Here is a 19502-nt window from a genome sequence, read left to right on the forward strand (position 1 = left end):
TCCGCTGTCTCCGTCGCAGCCCGCCAGCCAGTGTTGTTCGGGCCCGCTGCTGCGTAAAGCTGGGCTGGGGGTCAGCCTTACGCTGATTTACTGACGGACGAGAAGCGGCCGGCGCTGCCGGCAGCAGGGCGTCGGCCCCGAGCGGGCCGTGTTCCCACCGGTCCTCTGTGCCCGACAGCGGGGCTTCAGCTCACTGTCGCCACCGGTGGCCGGACTGGGGCAGGGCACCGGCGCCGCGGCGCGCCACGGTGCCGGACGGCTCGGCTCCCGCACGGCGAAAAAGTTGCCGTGCGAGGCGCGGAGCCGTCCTCTCGCCGGCGGGCAAGTCGCCGTGTGCGAGGCACAGAGCCTTTCTCTCGCCGGCGGGAAAGTCGCCGTGTGCGAGGCACGGAGCCGTCCTCTCGCCGGCGGGAAAGTCGCCGCGTGCGAGGCACGGAGCCGTCCTCTCGCCGGCGAGCAAGTCACCGTGTGCGAGGCACAGAGCCTTCCTCTCGCCGGCGGGAAAGTCGCCGTGTGCGAGGCACAGAGCCTTCCTCTCGCCGGCGGGAAAGTCGCCGTGTGCGAGGCACGAAACCGTCCTCTGTGAGCGAGGCCGCAGGCGGCTGGCTGCATCTCAGTCGCCAGTGAGGAGGAACAACATGACACGAGGACGGTGGAGCCGGGCGCCCTGGCCCCGAGCGGCCACGGCGGACGATAGGCAGGCTCAGGGTGAGGGGCGGCCCGGCCAGAGGCTCAGGGTGACGGCGGCGGATGACGGCGGCCGGTGCCGTGCGTCAACGTCAGCCGCCGGCCGTCGGCAGGGTGGGCCGCGCCAGCTGTCGCTCCAGCCAATCTGGCTCAGTGGGACGCACCTCTCTCTGCCTCGGCGGCCGGCGTCTGCTCACCGGTGCCAGTGGTGTCCGCGTGCGTGACCGGGACAGACGTCTGTGGCGCTCGCCGCCGGGACTGGTGCCGCGCCCCGTCTGCAGCCGACCGCCGGTCCCAGGTGCCGCGCGCGCGCTCCGGCTCAGCCGCCTGTCGCCATGGATATCATGGATATTGATAGATGGGACTCGATGCTGGAATTCCTGTACGAGTTGCGACAGGAGGAATGCATCAGGAAGGTAAATGGGCCAATTTCAGCTTTGAGCGTCTTGTTCGGCGTGTGGAGAGCGCGTCATTAGCTATTCTGGCCGTTTTGAAGCCGGAGTGCGGGGAAGGGACTATGCCTGGGTGGTATTGAACGGCTCTGAACGGCGATTCGGGGTCCGTTCAAGCTCGGATGGAGGGCTTGCGGTAGTAGTTGGTCCTGGATTGAAATTTTTTGCTTGTTACTGATGGATTTTGTCAAACGATCATGTTGAATGTGCATTGCGCAAGGAATGCGGAAAGACGGTAAGTGCGCTGGATCAGTTCCAGGAAAAGTCTTTTGGATTTTTCAAGACGTTTTTTGTCGTTTATCAAACGTGATCAAAGATATTCATTCAGCTCACAGCCTTCCACTTGTATGCTTAAAGAAATCTGTATAAGGTTGTTGCGCTTGGGCTCACAAAAGGCTACGATGTCATTAAAGACGAGCGTCACCGAGACGCACTCGGGCGGCACGCGGTGCACCGCCAGACGTTTGACGTTCGTCACGGCCTCGATCTGAGACCCCTGCGGCCTTTTGTCATGCCGGCGTCTTTGACTTATGGTTTCTGGGCTCGGCAACGTCGTCGTAAATATTTTCACGATTGCGGTAGTTCACGCTCGATGGGCCGCGGCGCCGTTCCTATCCCGCCTCGTACGCGGTCAATGCGGCGGAAGAACGGCCAGCCTCCGGTCATCTTTTGGGTTTTGGCCTCCTGAGCATCCAGAGTCCAGCGGTGGCAGCTCCGGGCTCGTCATCTGCTGTGGTTTCCAGACGACACTGACGCTCGGCCCGATCCCCTGTGGGGTGTCGGAATGTGGTATGTGCCCCGTGCCAGCGGTGTCTTCCGATTCGCGCGTCACGATCCGCCGCAGCTGGCGCGCGTGGTCGTGCTGCCCGCCGCGGCGCCGGGCCGGGGTCGGGCGCACGTGGTCGTGCTGTCCGCCACGGCGCTGGGCCGGGGTTGGGCGCACGTGGCCGTGCCGCCCGCCACGGCGCTGGGCCGGGGTCGGGCGCACGGGACGGCGCTGCCTGCCGCGGCGCTGGTCCAGGGTCGGGCTCGTGCGGTCGTGCGACCGCCAACCGCTGCCGAACGTGACATGTGTCCCGTGCCAGCGGTGTCTTCCAAGTCGCGCGTCACGATCCGCCGCACCTGGCGCACGTGGCCGTGCTGCCCGGCGCTGGGCCGGGGTCGGGCGCACGGGACCGTGCTGCCCGCCGCGGCGCTGGTCCAGGGTCGGGCTCGTGCGGTCGTGCGACCGCCGACCGCTGCGGTCGGACGGGTCAATTGCAGCGGCCGACCGCAGGAGCGGCGCCGCAGTCGACCTGTTCGGCGGAATGAATTGGCCCCGGCCCTGTCGCCGGCCCGCCATTTCGGACGTGAACAATGGTCGGCGCAGCCGGAGACGGCCGCGCCAATTGCCGCAGGATTTGCCCAGCCATCACGCGTCAGGAGCGGCGTATGGAAATGTGCCGGGGTTAGCGTGCCTGGCCGATTGGCGACCGGGCATCAGAACGCGCTGTAAACGGTGCACTCGTGACCCCCGGTTCCCGGCTTTCTGTCGGTGCATAATGCCCGTCAACGTTAGGGTTGATTTAGTCATGCTGGGAACGCCCGAAGCAGGTCCCGGCGAATGTATTATTTCATTGGAAGCGACAGTCGTGGGACCATGCTCTCGAGACGTCTTCAGTTCGCGCCGATGTCAGTCTGAGGCGGTCAACAACGCGCGGCAGTTGCGTCGGCTGTCGACATTCCCACACCAATTGCGAACAGTTTGTCACGTTGTTTGCCAGCGTTGTCTGCGCCGTTCGCCTACGCAAACGCTACGGAAAGCGGCACTGGAGGTGCCAAGAAGGCCAGCATGGTTCACAGAGCTGGAGATCAGGTGTATAGTGCCTATCTCACATCAATCTGCAGATGTTGGCGTCGAATCTCACGCACGATTGCGTTTGCTTTGGCTGCCTCTGCGGTGTTGGCTGTGAGGAGCTTGGACATCACTAGCGGTACCCGTCAAGCAGATCTACGGTCAAACAATCTGACGAAAGCCTTCAGGTTTGGGATGTACGAAGGGACAGGAGGGGAAAAGTGAGTCTGTTTGACGATGGGTGGCCGTGGTTCTGCCGGTGTGGCCGGTGCTGGGGGGAGGGGGGGGGGAAGGGAGGGAGCTCAATTTCCTGGAGGCACTGCCCCATCAGCATGTTTTATATCCGGAGATGACGCGTCTTCCTCTCCGTAAACACGGGGCGTGATTGGATCAACGGCCGCTGTTTGGCTGTGATTGAAGCCATCGCTGATGCCCGGCCGTACGCTACTCAATCAGGCCTACTGCCGCGGCTTTCACGGCGCGGCCGAAGAGCGTTGCGGTCGTCCGGGCCCCTTTTACGGCAGATCGTCCTAATTGCTTTGCCTCAGCTTGGAAACAATGCCGTGTACCCGCTTCCTGCGTGATGAGGACACGGCATGTTTCAACAGCCGTGATTATCAGAATGATGCTCAGTGAATGAGCGCTACTGGTCTTGGTCTCGGGACGTTGTCACGGCACCGTATGGGTCCCAGTGGATAAGGCGCCCGGCTTTAGGTATAGAGTCCCCATGGGTTTGATAACCTCCGCATGAAACTTTCACTAGTCGCGGTTTCCACCAGGCATGCCGAGTGTTAATGTCTCAAAAGTCAGTGGCTTATCAACGCTTTGCCTGTGCATCCTGGTCAAAACGCCTTTAGTCCAGGCCATTCGAAATCGTGGCCACCGTAAAATGAAAAGATGTCGGCACGCGCTGAGAACGATGCACAACAGATCGCGTTAGTCGGCGAAGGCGTGTGCTTTGTATGCATCGCCAACCCCAAACGAGTTCTAGAGTCCCGGCGCTCCATGCAGGGGCGTGACAGCACGCGTCGCATTCCCCGTCTTTAAAGACGCTGAACCGGGATGTCACGTCTGACTATGGCCGTTAGGAGCACGACCGATCACATTTGTCCCGCTCCCACCCGCAGATAGACAAGGATGGCAACGGGTACATCGACCTGTCGGAGCTGAAGTCGGCGCTCGACCTGGTCGGCTTCAAGATCCCGCAATGGCAGGTGCGCCAGATGATCGACCAGTACGACCGCAGCCACAAGGACGGCCGCCTGTCCTTCATCGAGTTCCAGGGGGTGAGTCGGCCGCGCCCACCCCGCCCGGAGCGACCCGGTGCGCTCGCCGAGCCGGCCGCGGCGACCGGGCGGGACCGGCGGCGGTGTGAGCGCAGTCAACACCTCGCGAAGTTGGCGGCGTACGGCCAGCTGCGGGCGCACGCGAGGAGACGGCGCTCTGGCGTGCTGGAGGCGGGTTGGCGTGTGGAACTCCGAAATGGTTTAAGTCGCCGCGCCTTCACTGCATGCGTCGCTCGTTCGAGCCGCCTTTTATCCCGCCTTCACCCACGCAAGCTCTGGCGCCGCAGTTGCTACTGCTGTAAGGCTGGGGCCTTTAGGGAGTCCGGGAGGGAGCTGGGGGGGGGGGGGGGGGAGGGGGACATGGCGAGTGCGAGCTGCCGGTACTGTCACCTGTTGTCGTTGCCTGTTGGGGAAAGAGGGAAGGGCTGAACCTGCCGACGGTGCCCGAGCTCGGTCCTGACCCTACCGCTGCTGAAGCTCCCACCAGAGGCTGCGGTGCAGTGTGTGTCGAGACCATCAAGGCGGAGAGGAGTCCTGATCTGAGTGTCTGTCGGAGCGTTGTGCGGTCCGTTGAACCCGCCTCTGCCGCCCGCCAGCTCTGCGTCGACCTCAAGTCCAAGGATGTGGCGACCACCTTCAAGAAGGTGGTGTCGAAGCGCGAGAACCTGGAGACGCTGGGCGGCATGTCGCACGCCTCGTCGGAGGGTAAGTGGGACGCGCCGGGCTGGCCGCGCCCCTGCGCCGCCGGAGCGCCGCTGCCGGCCCCGGAACACGTTCGGACTGCGGGTGCCGGCGACCCGGCTGCATTGACCCGGTGCACGGGCTCCACGCTGGTATGACTGGTTCGCGATCTCGTGAGGGCGCTCGCGCTATTTCCTCCGCGCCGGAAAAGGCGCTCGCCTTTTTGGGCAGAACGCTTGCGCAACAGCAGACCGGGCTGGGCGGCGCCGCGCTCGGTGACCGGCGCGCCGACCGGGAGGTTGCTGTCAGTCGCGACCGCCGCTGTTCCGACCGGGCGCGGTGCGCTGCACGGCCGCGCGCTGGGCGACACCGTCGCGGCGGCGCTGACGGGGCCGGATCTGGCAGCACTGCCGTCTGCCGCTGTCCCGACCGAGCCAGTCTTATCGGCCGCATATGTTTTGTGAACTGGTCTGGAGAGGGCCGTGCTGTCTGCACAGGTGTGGCAAGGATGTTGAAGGGCCGCGCTGGGATAGTCGGTGCGACTAGCGGATGTAAATGCGCTGTGTGGCGGGGCAAATGCGCTGGCGCTTTCAGTCCGTGATGTTCTGTGTGGTGTGGCGCTGGCTCTCCATAATGCTCGAGGTAGGTGCTTTACTAGGAGTGCATTCAACTGGGGCGGAAATGTTGATTGCAGCTAACTTAATTCGTGGAGCGTGGCCTGTTCCCCAATGATCTCTGACTGTAAGTTGTCTCCCTTAGGCGTGACTGAATCCGCCGCGCTGCGCCAGAGGCGGACTCGAGCTGCGGAGTGCCCCCCAACCCCCCGCCCCGCCCGCCGGCGTTCCCGTCTCTCCGCCGCGCTGCACCAGAGGCGGGCTCGAGCCGCGGAGTGCCCCACCCGCCGGCGTTTCCTCTTCCCGCCCCTGTACAGCCAAGCAGATAGGCCCGAGACGGCAGCGGCCGCGTCACGTCCGTCTCTGGAGCGGGAATGCACCGTGATTGTTGGCGCTGACATCAGTGACACAGAAATTGAATTGTGTGCAGTGCTTTGGAATGTTATGGTTACGCCAAACCGTGATATATTGACGTTTATAAGTTTTGTAATTTGCAGTTTTAATCTCCTTCTTTTTACTGATTGTCGTTTCGATTACACAGCTGAGGTTGCAGCTGGTTTGTATGTGTGTGTGTGTGTGTGTGTGTGTGTGTGTGGATTTGTGCATTTGCGTTTCGCTGACAGCTCACCGTAAACTGCCACGCCCGTTAAGCAGGCTCATGCGTGATGCGTCTCGTTTAAATGAGGTGGCAGCTGTACCGACAGCGCTCCTCTATCGCCGGTCGGGAGCCGTGCACCTGGCGTCGAAGATAGCGTGTTTGCACGGCGCGGGCGATTGTCGCGCGCGAGCGCCCGGTCACAGTGACGCCCGCCGCCCATCGTCCGCCGACTCACGGAGAGTCCCCGGCCGGCGCCGCCGGTGATGCGGCCTGTCTGGCGGGGATGCACCCGCTCCGAGCCTCTCTGACCCCGACCGCCGCCGCGGCTCGGGCTGGCGCGGCCTTCCGCAGCGGCTGTCGGCAGACCTCTGCCGCCAGCGGTGCAGCGGGCCGCCGCCGCCCGGCCCGGCTTGTTTGTCGACGGCGCGGCGCCGATTTCCCGCGGGAGCGGCGGCCGATGTGTCGTTCAGTGGGGCTCCCCGGCGGCCAGGTGCCGGCCACCTCGCCCGGCCGTCCGTCGGGACGGCGGCGAGCTTGCTCGGTCGCGGCGGCGTCGTCCGTCCCGCTGCCCTGCGCGCGCGTCCTGCGTACCGGCGGGCGGACGCGGCGGTGGCGGCGGCCCGCTTCCGCCGCGGCCGGCCGCGCCTGCAGCGGAAGCGGGCCGCTCCGTGTCGGCCGCGCCGCGGCGCCGCTGGTGACCGACCTTCCGGTCAGCGGCGCCGGTGTCCGACGCGGCACGACGCGCGCGCCGCAGCCGGCGCCTGCGTACCGGCTGGTCGGCGCTCGCACTGAGTCAGCTGATATGGCTGAGGGAGCCGGCGGCGCCCGACGCCGACGCCGTGCGGACAGGGCAAGTGGTCCCGCACGACAGACTATGGATCGCCCTTCCGTGCTGCGAAATTGGCCACTTGGTTACCACCTGGTGGCCGTTCTCCAGGCCTTGCCTAACCCGGCTTCGGTGGTCGCGCGCCGCGCTCCAACGCGCGACAGTCGCCGCTCGAGCCGGGTCGAGTCGCCCACGGCCGTCCTGGGTCGGGGGAGCCGCGCGGGCGGCGCCAGCGTCGGTCGGCGGGCGGGCTGGGCGACGCCGGCGGGTCGTCGGACAACTTCTCCTGACTCTCCGCCGGCTGCCGCCCGATGTAAAGCCGCGCCGGTGTCGGCAGGTCCGCCGGACCAGCCACACGCAAACGTCGCTCTAGGTGTTTGTGCATTCGTATGTGTGGCGACGTACGGTATTGTCGCGCATTGACGACGAGTATTGCTGCAGAGTTGCTGGGACTGGTGACTCTGTGTGGACGCTGCTGTGTGCGCGGACCACGGAGGACGCTCCGAGTGCGGCGCCCGTGTCGTCTGCTCTGGACGGCCGGTCGTGCCGCCCCCACTCTGACCGGCGCCTCCGCTGCAGGCACGACTCACTCGGTGCGGCTGGAGGAGCAGATCGCCTTCTCCGACTGGATCAACTCCAACCTGGGCCATGACCCCGACCTGGCGCACATCCTGCCCATCGACCCCGAGGGCAAGACGTTGTACGACAAGGTCCGCGACGGCATCCTGCTCTGGTGAGTGGCGCTAGGCGCGGACGTCATCAGGGTCCGGGGCCTGGTGTGGCGAGCGCGCGTCAGCCCCGGCCCGTCGCCAGTCTACCGGGGCAAGGAGCGTGGCGTTGTCGGTCCGGCAGGGACGGCTCCCGGTTCGCGGGAGGTCGGTGCGCCGAGCGGGTGCGGACGTGGCGTCTGCGGTGTGGGCACGCCGCGTGTGGTGGCAGTCGCCTGGTCCGCTGGTCGGCCGCCGACCTGGTCCGCTGGTCCGCTGGTCCGCTGGTCACCGATGGCATCGCTGTCAACCGGTGCTGCTCTCCGGGGCGGGCGCCGTCGGGAGAGCGCCAGCTTGTGCGGCGGCGGTGCAGCGTCGTCACCCGGGGTGGGCGGCACCCGGACACGGCCGCCAGGCTCGCGCTACACCCGATACCGTATCGTCGCCGCTGTCATTACACTGCCGCTTCTTGAGTGACGGATTACGTGCTTGAGCCGCTCCCTCTTGATAAGCCGGCGTGTACAGAATCCCTCCAATCGAAGTGATGAGGACCTTTTGAGCTGTAGCGTCCTCGTGTGCTGCTGCTGGCTCGTTCTGTTCGACCGCGCCGTCCGGATCAGGGGCTCCGGGCTCAGTTGACTGGGTCACTGGGCTGAGCGCGCCCGCTGGCTGCCGTGCCGCGAGCCGCGGGACGGCGCGGCACGACTCGACGGCCGGCGTTCCGCGGAACCATCGCCGAACGGGTCCTGTGTGGAGCCGTCACCAGCGGCGCGGGGGTCGCGGTCTGAGGCGTAGTAGCAGAGTCCATGCGGTGTTGGACTCAGTTCGAATACTTCGTGCTCGTGTTCATTTTGGGAGCTATGGTCTGCAATGCCCCCCCCCCCCCCGCCATCTGCCATCTCCTGTGTTAGATTAAATGCTAAAAAATGAAGCTCTGTCCGTTTGTTTGGAGGGCCTGTCGTTTCCCCCCGCCCATCGCTCATAAGAGAGAGCATGCTGAGTACTCTGCGCGGCGCGTGTGTGCTGACCGTCCTGTAACCCGCTCCGCAGCAAAATCATCAACCACTCATGCCCGGACACGATCGACGAGCGCGCCATCAACAAGAAGGGCTTGACATTGTACACCAAGCACGAGAATCTGACGCTGGGCCTCTTCTCGGCCCAGTCCATCGGCTGCAACGTCATCAACATCGACGCGCACGACCTGGCCAAGGGCAAGCCGCACCTGGTGCTGGGCCTGCTGTGGCAGATCATCCGGGTGAGCGACGGCGGTCGGCCCCGCCGGCGAGCTGACGCCGCCGGACGGTTGGGGTGGTGATGCGGGGGTGCTGGGCCTGCTGTGGCAGATCATCCGGGTGAGCGACGGCGGTCGGCCCCGCCGGCGAGCTGACGCCGCCGGACGGTTGGGGTGGTGATGCGGGGGTGCTGGGCCTGCTGTAGCAGATCACCCGGGTGAGCGACGCCGGTCGGCCCCGCCGGCGAGCTGACGCCGCCGGACCGGTGGGATGGCGATGCGGGGGTCGCTCGGCACGGCTCGAGGCGGTGGGATGGAGATGGCGGTTAGCGAGGTTGGTGTTGGGGCAACAGGATGGGAAGGTGTCTAAGAGGGGTTCCGCCACAAGCCCGTTGCGACGGTACAACGTTACTGGTGGGGAACGGGTGTGAAGGTGGTGTTGAAAGCGAGGCAGGGAATTCTGCTTGGCGGCGCCGAACCGTCGACACTGTGGCTCGAGGTGAGAAGTGTGAGCTCTTGAGACCAAAGCTAACAGTTAGACGTGTCGCGTCGGCCCCCGATGGGGCCGCGGACCCCGTCCGTGCGCCACCCCGACACGTGACCGCCGCCCCGGCGACCGGCGGCGGGGGCGGGGGGGGGGGGGGGGCGTCACGAAGCCAACGGGAACACTGCGGGGGCGGCCGGCGCTGGGACAGCGCGCCGCCAGACGGAGCCGCTGCTGTCGCACGCCTCATTTGAATCTCTATAGCCCCATGGTCCGTCGGCCGGAACGGGCCGTATGGTGTTCTTCGAAGGGTAGCGTATGCCGAGCGCCACTGTCTTTCCATTCGATTCTCCGCATGGCTTCTCGGCGCGAACGGCATCTGTTCGGGCACTTGCGCACTGTTTCGCGAGCAGGCCAGCTTATTGCGTACGTCATTTGTTTTGAAAGCAGGGAGGCGTCTTCCAGGGCCCCATACCAAATGCGAAAATCATAATGTCCCCTGCGTCATCGCCTCAAGAGATAGCATTGCCACGCATGCTGCAACATTTTTCCTATGTTTTATCACAGGTTTAAGGCTAGGTTTAATCACAGAGCAGCGGGCTCAACACCACATTTTCAGCACCTGATTATCTCAAAGCAGTCACACATATTAGCAGCGTGATAGCACGGACGCAGGGCCGCTTCGTGTTTTATTATTTAGGTAACCCAATGGTCTGCATGTCACTTGTTTTTATCTGTTTGTATTTGACGGTTGGAGAAGCTTTACTTCATGTTGAGTATATTCACATATTGCGGATCTTTGATAACAAGTGCTACTTTACCCAACTTAGGTGCAGCGACGAAGTTTTAGAAATGAGATGGTATTCCAGTAAGATGTCACCTGTGGGCTTGGGGGGTTGCATGACTGTAAGCATGCACGAAGCCTTGGGTGGGTTCGGTTCGTGGAAAATATGAATGCCAGAGGGTGCTTTTGCTGCCAGTTTCGGCCGTTTCGCACGCTTGGAACAAACTGTTAAGTATTTGTATGATTGGTGGGGTTTAGAAAACATTTAGCTTCTTACGGCTTTCACGAATAACGATAAACCAAAGTGATGCTTTTTTCAACTATAACGTAGCTCATATCGTCAGTATGTATTTGTTATTACGAAACAATATGTTTGCTCTGAATTGCGTGACAGATGCGCTCCTGCCCTGGCATCCATCCGAAACTGAGCAGCAACGCTACGGAGTGGCTCGGTCGTAACTCAGTGAAATACACGGGATCCCACCGGAATGCCTGGTTCAATTAGCGAAATATGGGAAATGTCTGCTTTAATTATCCTATTCATACTGTTCTCCCCCATTGTCCGAATTCTCTTCATCCGTCCTGCCCCCACATCGCCTTCGCCAAATCCGTTGGTCGTCATAAAACAGCAGAAAATGGTGCCAAACCGGAATGAGCTTTGCCGAAAACTTTTCCCGTGTTGTTGGTTGCTTCCGCTTCTGGGTGTTTGTGCATTAAACGCGAAGTTGGAGACTGCTTTCAAAGTTTCGCTGGAGTGTGAACCCGGCTTACGAGCCGTGGACGGCCATTAGCCTCCGCCGAAAAGGCTGGAGCGCTAGGCTCTGTCGTGGTATGGGCCTACTGTAGAGGCTCGCTATTCGTTGGAAGACTTGTGCGGTCGGCGGGAAGTTACGTGGTAGAAAGCACTGGGCGAAAAGGTCTGCGAATTGTAAGCAAACGTATGCCAATGGTGTGCGTTCGCACAAAGCCGCGCCCCAAGCGGGTTGAGATGCGCCGCCGGCGGGCAGTTGTCCGTACGCGGGCCGAGCTGGCGATCTCGCGGAAAGCACGCCGCGAGAGCTGTACTCCTGCCCAGCCGCGCCGCCGCGCTCAGTGTGCCGTCCCGGGGGTGGGATCGGCCGCCATGTGTCGCTGCCCGGCGCCAGCGGGCTCAGCTGACTGGTCGACGCCCCGCCCCCTCCCCAGATCGGGCTGTTCAACCAGATCACGCTGGAGCACTGTCCGGGCCTGGCCAGCCTGCTGCAGGGTGACGAGAAGCTGGAGGAGCTGATGAAGCTCTCGCCCGAGCAGATCCTGCTGCGCTGGATCAACTACCACCTGGAGCGTCGCCGGCGTCAACAGGTGCGTCGGCCGCGCGCCACTGGCCCCGCCCCCCCCCCCCCCCCCCCCCCCCCCCTCCTTCAGCGTCTGTCTGGGTCTGACCGGCCGGCTGCCTGCCTCGGCCGGTGGACGTGTGCCGCAGGGCGTTCTCTTCCTCCTTGTCGCCGTCGCACCACTGTGTTTTCTGGTCGGTACATCGAGCTGCCTTTCCTTCGTTTCATTGTTCTGTCATGTTTCTGAACGGGATTTCGTGTGTCTTGTCCCTGTCCCAATGGTTTCCTGACCATTTTTTGCTGCCTGGTTGTCTCGTTGCTTGCCTAGGATCCTGTCCGTGCTCCTGTTTCGGTCCTGCCAGTCTGTTTCGGTTCTGGGAGTCTGTCGTTGGCGGCCTGTCCGTCCATCCACCAGTGTCCTTTCGTGCTAGTCCGAGCCCTGTCTCTGCATTCCGGCGGGGCGGGGGGCTAGTCTGGACACGGGCAGTTCGCCCTCACCGGCCGCTCCGGCCCCGGTTGTCGCCACGAGAACCGACGGCGCGCATTCCCGGGACTGGGCCGGCCGGTCGGCCGGTGAGGCCGTCACAGCAGCTGATGTCACGAGCCCCCCCCCCCCCCCCCGTCACACAAGGTGGGTGTGCCGCCCTATGACGACGAGAGGACCCTCCTGGCGGGCGGCGCGTCTGGCAGGGCCCGGCCTTCAGCCGCCGGGGAGGCGCGTGCGGCTCCAGCGAGAGCCAGCTGGGGCGGCCGGTGTCGGCGGCGAACCCGTCCAGACTTGCCGCCGGGCCAGGTGGCGGCCGTCCGTCTCACCAGACGCGCGTGATTGCTGTGATGTACCGTGTGATGAGGCGCCGCCGCTGTTCCGCAGGCGGGTCAACAACTTCACCAGCGACATCAAGGACTCGGAGGCGTACCTGCACCTGCTGAACCAGATCGCCGACCGCGATGCCGGCGTCACCATGGAGGGACTGCACGTGAGTGGGGCCCGGTCTGACCGGAAATTGTATTTGCGTTCAGTTTCGCCTCGAAGCCTGCGACAGATCCAGACCTGTGAAACAGCATTCAGTATTAGCATTGGGCGCTGACGCTTCTCTGCTTGGTTAGCAAATGTCGGCTATAGGTTGTAATGTGATATTTCACTGCAGTTGTGCTGTTGAAACCGCCGCACGAATGCTTAGCAACAGGAGAATGAATGTGTGCGTAGCCAAATATTGTTAACAGCGCTATCAGCTTTAATCAGCATGCTTCGTTGGTGGCCTTTGAAGGGATCCAGGTAACGGAAAAATCGTGTTTGAGTTCAGTGCGTGGAAAGTTGTGTAGCACTTCCCTGATTAATTTACAATCTTGTTTACTTAGGGTTTGCTTTTGACGCCGCAAGCACTGCAAGCTTTTCGCCTTAACACGATTCCGGGGGGGGGGGGGGGGAGGGCACCAAGCAGCACGTAAGGGTTCCATTGTTATGAAATGTTTTAGTCCGTAGCGTTATGGCCGAAGGCAGAGAGCAAAAGTTGCAATTTTCAGGTGCGTTGGATCGAGGGTCGTGGGTGGGAAGGTGTGTGTTGAAATGGGGATTTGAATGATCGTTCTAGGAGATATCCAAGAAATATGTCACTGAAGTTGATGCTAATCATTGGACTCAGTATTTTTAGATTGCTATGCATAATTCGAATATCCCAAAGGTCTTGTGATTGTGTTCACACAGTTCGGTGCCAACCCACCAGCAGTATGCTCGGAGGGGCTAATAAACCGCGCGCGTGGCCGTGTGTGCTGTGACGGATATGTCCCGATGGGGCGCCGGATGCTCTTCTCCATAACTATTTCATGTTTCGGCTTTTTGTATCACACCAACATCAGAGAAGTGGTCAGCCATTGCCGTCATTATCCGCATATTATCGATGCCAAGTATTCCTTTGATATCTCCTGTTCACGCACCCGTTGCTGGCCGCTGCTCGGCCGCCGCGTTCGCGTCGACACGCGGTAGGGCCGGCCGTCGATCTCGCGCGGCCGCATCCGCTCCGTATTCGTCGTCAGTGGAGCCGCCGCCACCGGCCGACCGGCTGGCGGACGTGCCGGTGAACCCGTCCCGCTCCGACCGGGACGGCGCTGCCCACCCGCTGTTTTCCCGCCATCCCGCCGCACCGCGCCGCTTATTTACAGCTGATTGTTTGCGCGCGGCCGGCCAGCCGTTTGTCTAAATCACGCTCGGCCGCCGTCCGATGTTGAAATGCGGCGGCGCGGACGGCTGCGTGCGTCCGCGGGGACGATGGTCGACGGCTGTGCTGTCACCTGTCGCCGCACGACGTAAGCTGATGTTGCTTGTCCGTCCGCCAGGAGCCCAACTACCTGACTCGGGCCGAGCTTATGCTGAAGCAGGCCGACAAGCTCGGCTGCCGTGCCTTCGTCTCACCGCAGGACGTGGTCGACGGCAACTACAAGCTCAACTTGGCCTTCGTGGCTAACCTGTTCAACAACCACCCGGGCATGGACAAGCCGGACAACATGGACCTGGAGGTGGGTGCGCTGTTCCCGGTTCGGGCGGAGTCGGCGCTGGCGTCCTGTGCCCGCCTGTCGGTTATTGCCGCACGCGGGAGTTATCTTCACGAAACTGCCGCACTGATTGCTCGAAACGCTTTGGGATGCTCTGAAGGATCCGAAAAGCATTCATTTCGTAATTCGCTGCAGACCGTTCTTTATCGAGTAAAGTTTTGTTATTCTGGCTGCCTAGAATTGCTCTAGCCCTGCCATATTTCTCGAAACGTTGCGAATTGCTTTCATCTATTGTTCGCTTCACCCTCTTAAAGGACTGCTACGCGCCACCAGTTTTTGAATCAGAAATGAGCGGGGACCAATGAGGCTATGGTAACCACATTCAGTCGTACAGCGCCATGGGTGTGCCGTGCACAAGATTTCGTCATAATTTCCTCTGGCCGGCGCCGCACAGGGTCTGGAGAACATCGAGGAGACCCGCGAGGAGAAGACGTACCGCAACTGGATGAACAGCATGGGCGTGTCGCCGTACGTGAACTGGCTGTACTCCGACCTGGCCGATGGCCTCATCATCTTCCAGCTGTATGACATCATCCAGCCTGGCATCGTCAACTGGAACCGCGTGCACAAGTGAGTCGGCACCGGGGCAGGGGGGGGGGGGGGGAGGACGCCGGAGGCACGGCTGCACCGGTGTCTGGGTCACAGGCCGGGCGATCTCGAGTTGGCGCGAGACATCCGGACAGTCAGCTGGCCTTGCCATGGGAGCCTTGCTCTCTTGATGCGCCGGCGTGGCTACAATCAGTGGTGGTGTTTGGAGCAGGTGTCATCGGTGCTGGAGTGATTCGACATCAGTGTCAGGCTCTGATGACTCTGCAGCTGGCCTGAGCCGACTCTCCTCAGCGTGTTCCCATCCGATGGTGGCGCCGCCTGCGGTGACGGTGGCCGAACCGTCGGCGCCGCCGGGGCAGTCGGAGCGCCGGGCCCCGCGGACCGCCCGCCGCTGTGTCTTTCCCCCTGCCGCCGCGCCGCGGGCCGGCTGGTACTGGCGCTGGCGCCGCCTCCTGCCGGTCGGCCTGCAGCGGGGACGCCGGCGGTGCTTCCGAGGTCCGGCTGCAGGGCTGGCGGGCCTCCTGTCGCGCTGTGCCCCGCCTCTCGCCGTCCGCCAGTGACACCCGGTCCCGTCTCTCCTCTCGCAGGAAGTTCAGCAAGCTGCGCAAGTTCATGGAGAAGCTGGAGAACTGCAACTACGCGGTGGAGCTGGGCAAGGAGCTCAAGTTCTCGCTGGTGGGCATCGCTGGGCAGGACCTGAGTGACGGCAACCAGACGCTGACGCTCGGTAAGGCCGCCGTCTGGCGCCGCGGGGCGTGGCGGCGTGGCGCTGGGTAGCGCAGGGACTGGACGCCCGCTCTCGGTGGCGCAGTGTCGGCTGCGAGCCTACATGCTGGTTGTGTTGTGTTACAGCGCTGATCTGGCAGCTGATGCAGGCCTATGTGCTGACGGTGGTGTGTTGTGTTACAGCGCTGATCTGGCAGCTGATGCGGGCTTACACGCTGACGGTGCTGTGTCGTGTTACAGCGCTGATCTGGCAGTTGATGCGGGCCTACACGCTGACGGTGCTGTGTTGTGTTACAGCGCTGATCTGGCAGCTGATGCGGGCCTACACGCTGACCGTGCTGACCCAGCTGGCCTCCTCCGAGAATCCCATCGTTGACCGGGAGATCATCGAGTGGGTCAACGAGAAGCTGAAGGCCGGCGGCAAGCAGTCCCGCGTGAAGAGTTTCCAGGTCAGAGTGTGGGGAGCTCGGCCGACGTCGGCCCCTCAAGGGGAGCCCGGCGGCGGCCGAGGCGTCGCCAGAGGTCACTGGCGGCGGAACGGACGGCCATCGGGCTCGCTGTCCTGCCACGGTCGCGCCGCGCTGACAGGCGCCAATAGCGTGGCGACCGACGCGTTTGTATACAGCGCGGCGAGCGGTCTCGCTGCGCGCGCGTGTGTGGTGCTGGCGTGCCTGCCCGGCGTTGTTAGCGGAGAGCCGCCCCAGGAGTGGGTTCTGCTCTATTGGCTTACGGTGACTCGCCGTCGGTGGGGCGCGAAGTGCCCGTGGTGATGTTGCTCCGACTCCTGCCCCTGCCCCGCCCGTGTCCTGTAGTAAACTGTCCGTTAACTCTGGCAAATGTAAACGTTGACGACCTCCAGCCGGTGTTGGTGTGGTGTGGTCCAAGAGCGTGCTGCCTGCCGTGACTCTCCGGCCCGTCTGCCGTGTGTCTGATGTACCTGCTGTCTGATGATGCGGCCGCGTGTCCGGCAGGACCTGTGTGACTGTTGTGTGTGTCTGTGTTTGTCGTGTGTCTGACGCGGCCGCGCGTCTGGCAGGACCCGTGTGACTGTTGTGTGTGTCTGTGTCTGTCGTGTGTCTGACGCGGCCGCGCGTCTGGCAGGACCCGTGTGACTGTTGTGTGTGTCTGTGTCTGTCGTGTGCCTGACGCGTCCGCGTGTCCGGCAGGACCTGTGTGACTGTTGTGTGTGTCTGTCTGTCGTGTGTCTGACGCGGCCGCGCGTCTGGCAGGACCCGTGTGACCGTTGTGCGTGTCTGTGTTTGTCGTGTGTCTGACGCGGCCGCGCGTCTGGCAGGACCCGTGTGACTGTTGTGTGTGTCTGTGTTTGTCGTGTGTCTGACGCGGCCGCGCGTCTGGCAGGACCCGTGTGACTGTTGTGTGTGTCTGTGTCTGTCGTGTGTCTGACGCGGCCGCGCGTCTGGCAGGACTCGTGTGACTGTTGTGCGTGTCGGTGTCTGTCGTGTGTCTGACGCGGCCGCGCGTCTGGCAGGACCCGTGTGACTGTTGTGTGTCTGTGTTTGTCGTGTGTCTGACGCGGCCGCGCGTCTGGCAGGACCCGTGTGACTGTTGTGTGTGTCTGTGTCTGTCGTGTGTCTGACGCGGCCGCGCATCTGGTAGGACCCGTGTGACTGTTGTGTGTGTCTGTCTGTCGTGTGTCTGACGGGGCCGCGCTTCTGGCAGGACCCGTGTGACTGTTGTGTGTGTCCGTCTGTCGTGTGTCTGATGCGGCCGCGCGTCTGGCAGGACCCGTGTGACTGTTGTGCGTGTCTGTGTCTGTCGTGTGTCTGACGCGGCCGCGCATCTGGCAGGACCCGACCCTGGCCACGGGCTCGGCCATCATCGACCTGGTGGACTCGATCCGTCCAGGCACCATCAACTACGAGATGGTGCGGGAGGGTGGCTCGGAGGAGGTCAGTAACGTCCCGGCCGGCCGCAGGCTGAGGAGAGGCGGCCGTCAGCTCGCGAGAGCGTGGACGGGGGTCGATGGTGGGAACTGGGGAGAGCGAAGGACATGCGGCTGTGGCACAGGTTTGACTAGATAGGCACCGGTCAGCAATGCAGTGGTAGAGACGAGACATGGAGAGATGCCGGTGCTATCGACCTTCCAGACCGGGAACGGAAATGCTGCATCGGATGATGGTATCAACACGTGCTGCGATCCGGCGGCCCCAGTAGTACCACAGTGGGCCGCTTGTCTCGCTTGATCATGCTGTAGACGAGTCCGGCGTGGTGGCGCAAAACGTCGCCTACGTTACTTGCGGGCATGTGCTCAGGCGTAGGGTTCAGGGCACTTCATCTCGTCGGTGTTCTGCGCCCTGACTGATGCCTGCGGGCTGTACTCGCGTCATTAGCGAGGCGCGAAGTGAGGATCAGGCTTCACGTGACCCCCCCGCTGGTGCGTGACGCGTCGCCACATTGCAGGAGAACCTGGCGAACGCCAAGTACGCGCTCTCCATGGCACGCAAGATCGGTTCGCGCATCTACGCGCTGCCCGAGGACATCACTGAGGTCAAGCCGAAGATGGTGATGACCGTGTTCGCCTGTCTCATGGCGCGTGACTACATCCCCAATGTGGACAGCAAGAAGCAGTAGGTGGCGCGTGGGTGCCGCGGCTGCGCCGGCGCTCTGTCGGGTTGGCCGGCCGGTGCGCAGTGTGCAGATGATGCCAAATCACGTATTCTTAGGACCGTGTGAGTTATGTAGCTTCTATTTGTGATGAGTTTATGTTTTGTTTCCGGGATGAGGGTGGGCGCGGCGGCGACGCGCGGCCGCCGCGCTGCGCGAAAATGGGCGACCTTTATTCGAGTCGGGCTCAAATGGGTGGCGCGGGGTGAGAGATAGTCGCTTGCCCCGGGCCGGGTGTTGTGATTTGGAGCGCGTGGCTGAGCGACGAGCGCTGATGTTGCTAAGCGGCGCGAGGCGTGGTGTGGGCCGCCGTGAGTGCCGCGGGGCCGCCCGCCGCCGCCACGTTTGACTGTTGGACGCGCCGCCGGCGGCGGCGGCGGCCGGCGCACTGTTGTGCGGAGTGGGGCGTGGATGGGCGAACGGGACCATAGCGGCCGGGGCGTCCCCCAGGACGGCCGTCCGCCGCCGGCAGACCGCTAACTGGACGAGCGTGTGTACTAACCGCGCGCCGCCGCGCCACTACACTGTAAGGGACCGATCAAATCACTGCACGCCGCCAGGTTGTGATAGACGCGTTGTCTTCTGTTGGCCGACGTCGGGCCGCCGAGCCGCAGCGAGCATTCCTGCTGGGACCAGGCCCGGCGCCTCGCGCTGACCCGTTTACCAGGGTGGGGTGGGGGGTCGCGGGCCGGCCGCGGCCCGGCCTGGGCCTCGGCGCCGTCGGCTGTCCGGTTGTCGACGTAATCAAACATTAACCCATAAGTGAATTATTTTATCAACTCATACTTGTCATTTATGCTGTCGTTTATGTTTTGAGTGGTTTTCGCGTGATTGGCTCCGATCGTGTTTTGAATGGTGGCAATAGGCTGGTGTGATCACCCGGAGGGTTGGCTTCGAATACATTTTACACGAGTTTACGTCTTGACTGTGGATCTTTGTCGTGCAGCGGACAGAGTTGTGTCGTCTTGCGTCGTGCGATTGATGAGTGATGAGTGGTGAGAATGGTGGGATACTACCAGTGAGCAGGACAGCCACCATTCAGCGCCTTAACGGCGACGTTGGAAAAGTCTGGCGTCAAAAGAGCAGCGCAGATATGGCATGATTATTCGATGCCCTATTCTACCTTTGCCTGTCGGATCTCGTAAGCTTCCACTAGGTTCCATCTGTGGGGCCTGTGTCCTTGACCGGGCGGGGGCGTGCCGCGGGCGCTCCTGGCCAGTGACATGCGCCTGGCGGCGGCCACTCCGCGGCGTGGCGGGTGGGACGGGCCGGTCGACGCCGTCTTCCGTGATGCGGTGGTTTGAGCGGAGCTGGTGAGCGTGGCGGGTGGGACAGGCCGGTCGACGTCGTCTTCCGTGATGCGGTGGTTTGAGCGGAGCTGGTGAGCGTGGCGGGTGGGACAGGCCGGTCGACGTCGTCTTCCGTGATGCGGTGGTTTGAGGGAAGCTAGTGAGCGTGGCGCGGGGCCAGCCCACAGTGAGCAGACACGGCTGCATCGCTGACCAGTCCGCAGGGTCCTGGTCCTCATGATTCCGCGCTGGGAGGACTCTGT

At 62.9% G+C, this 19502-nt stretch overlaps 1 protein-coding gene across 1 annotated transcript; it reads left to right on the forward strand.

Annotated features, from left to right (window-relative positions):
* Positions 1-905: 905 nt before the first annotated feature.
* Fim (plastin-2 fimbrin) lies at positions 906-18867 on the forward strand. Its single transcript, XM_037213966.1, is given in 14 exon segments — positions 906-1103; positions 4101-4259; positions 4856-4964; positions 7558-7711; positions 8736-8943; positions 11373-11513; positions 11515-11528; positions 12372-12477; positions 13835-14014; positions 14445-14620; positions 15187-15326; positions 15623-15774; positions 17134-17235; positions 17747-18867. Coding segments are annotated over 14 exon segments (1893 nt in total). The 5' UTR covers positions 906-1022; the 3' UTR covers positions 17918-18867.
* The last annotated feature ends 635 nt before the right edge of the window (positions 18868-19502 follow it).

The sequence above is a fragment of the Pollicipes pollicipes genome, unplaced genomic scaffold (assembly GCF_011947565.3).
Source record: "Pollicipes pollicipes isolate AB1234 unplaced genomic scaffold, Ppol_2.1 Scaffold_3447;HRSCAF=4054_pilon_pilon_pilon, whole genome shotgun sequence".
NCBI classification, from domain to species: Eukaryota; Metazoa; Arthropoda; class Thecostraca; order Pollicipedomorpha; family Pollicipedidae; genus Pollicipes; species Pollicipes pollicipes.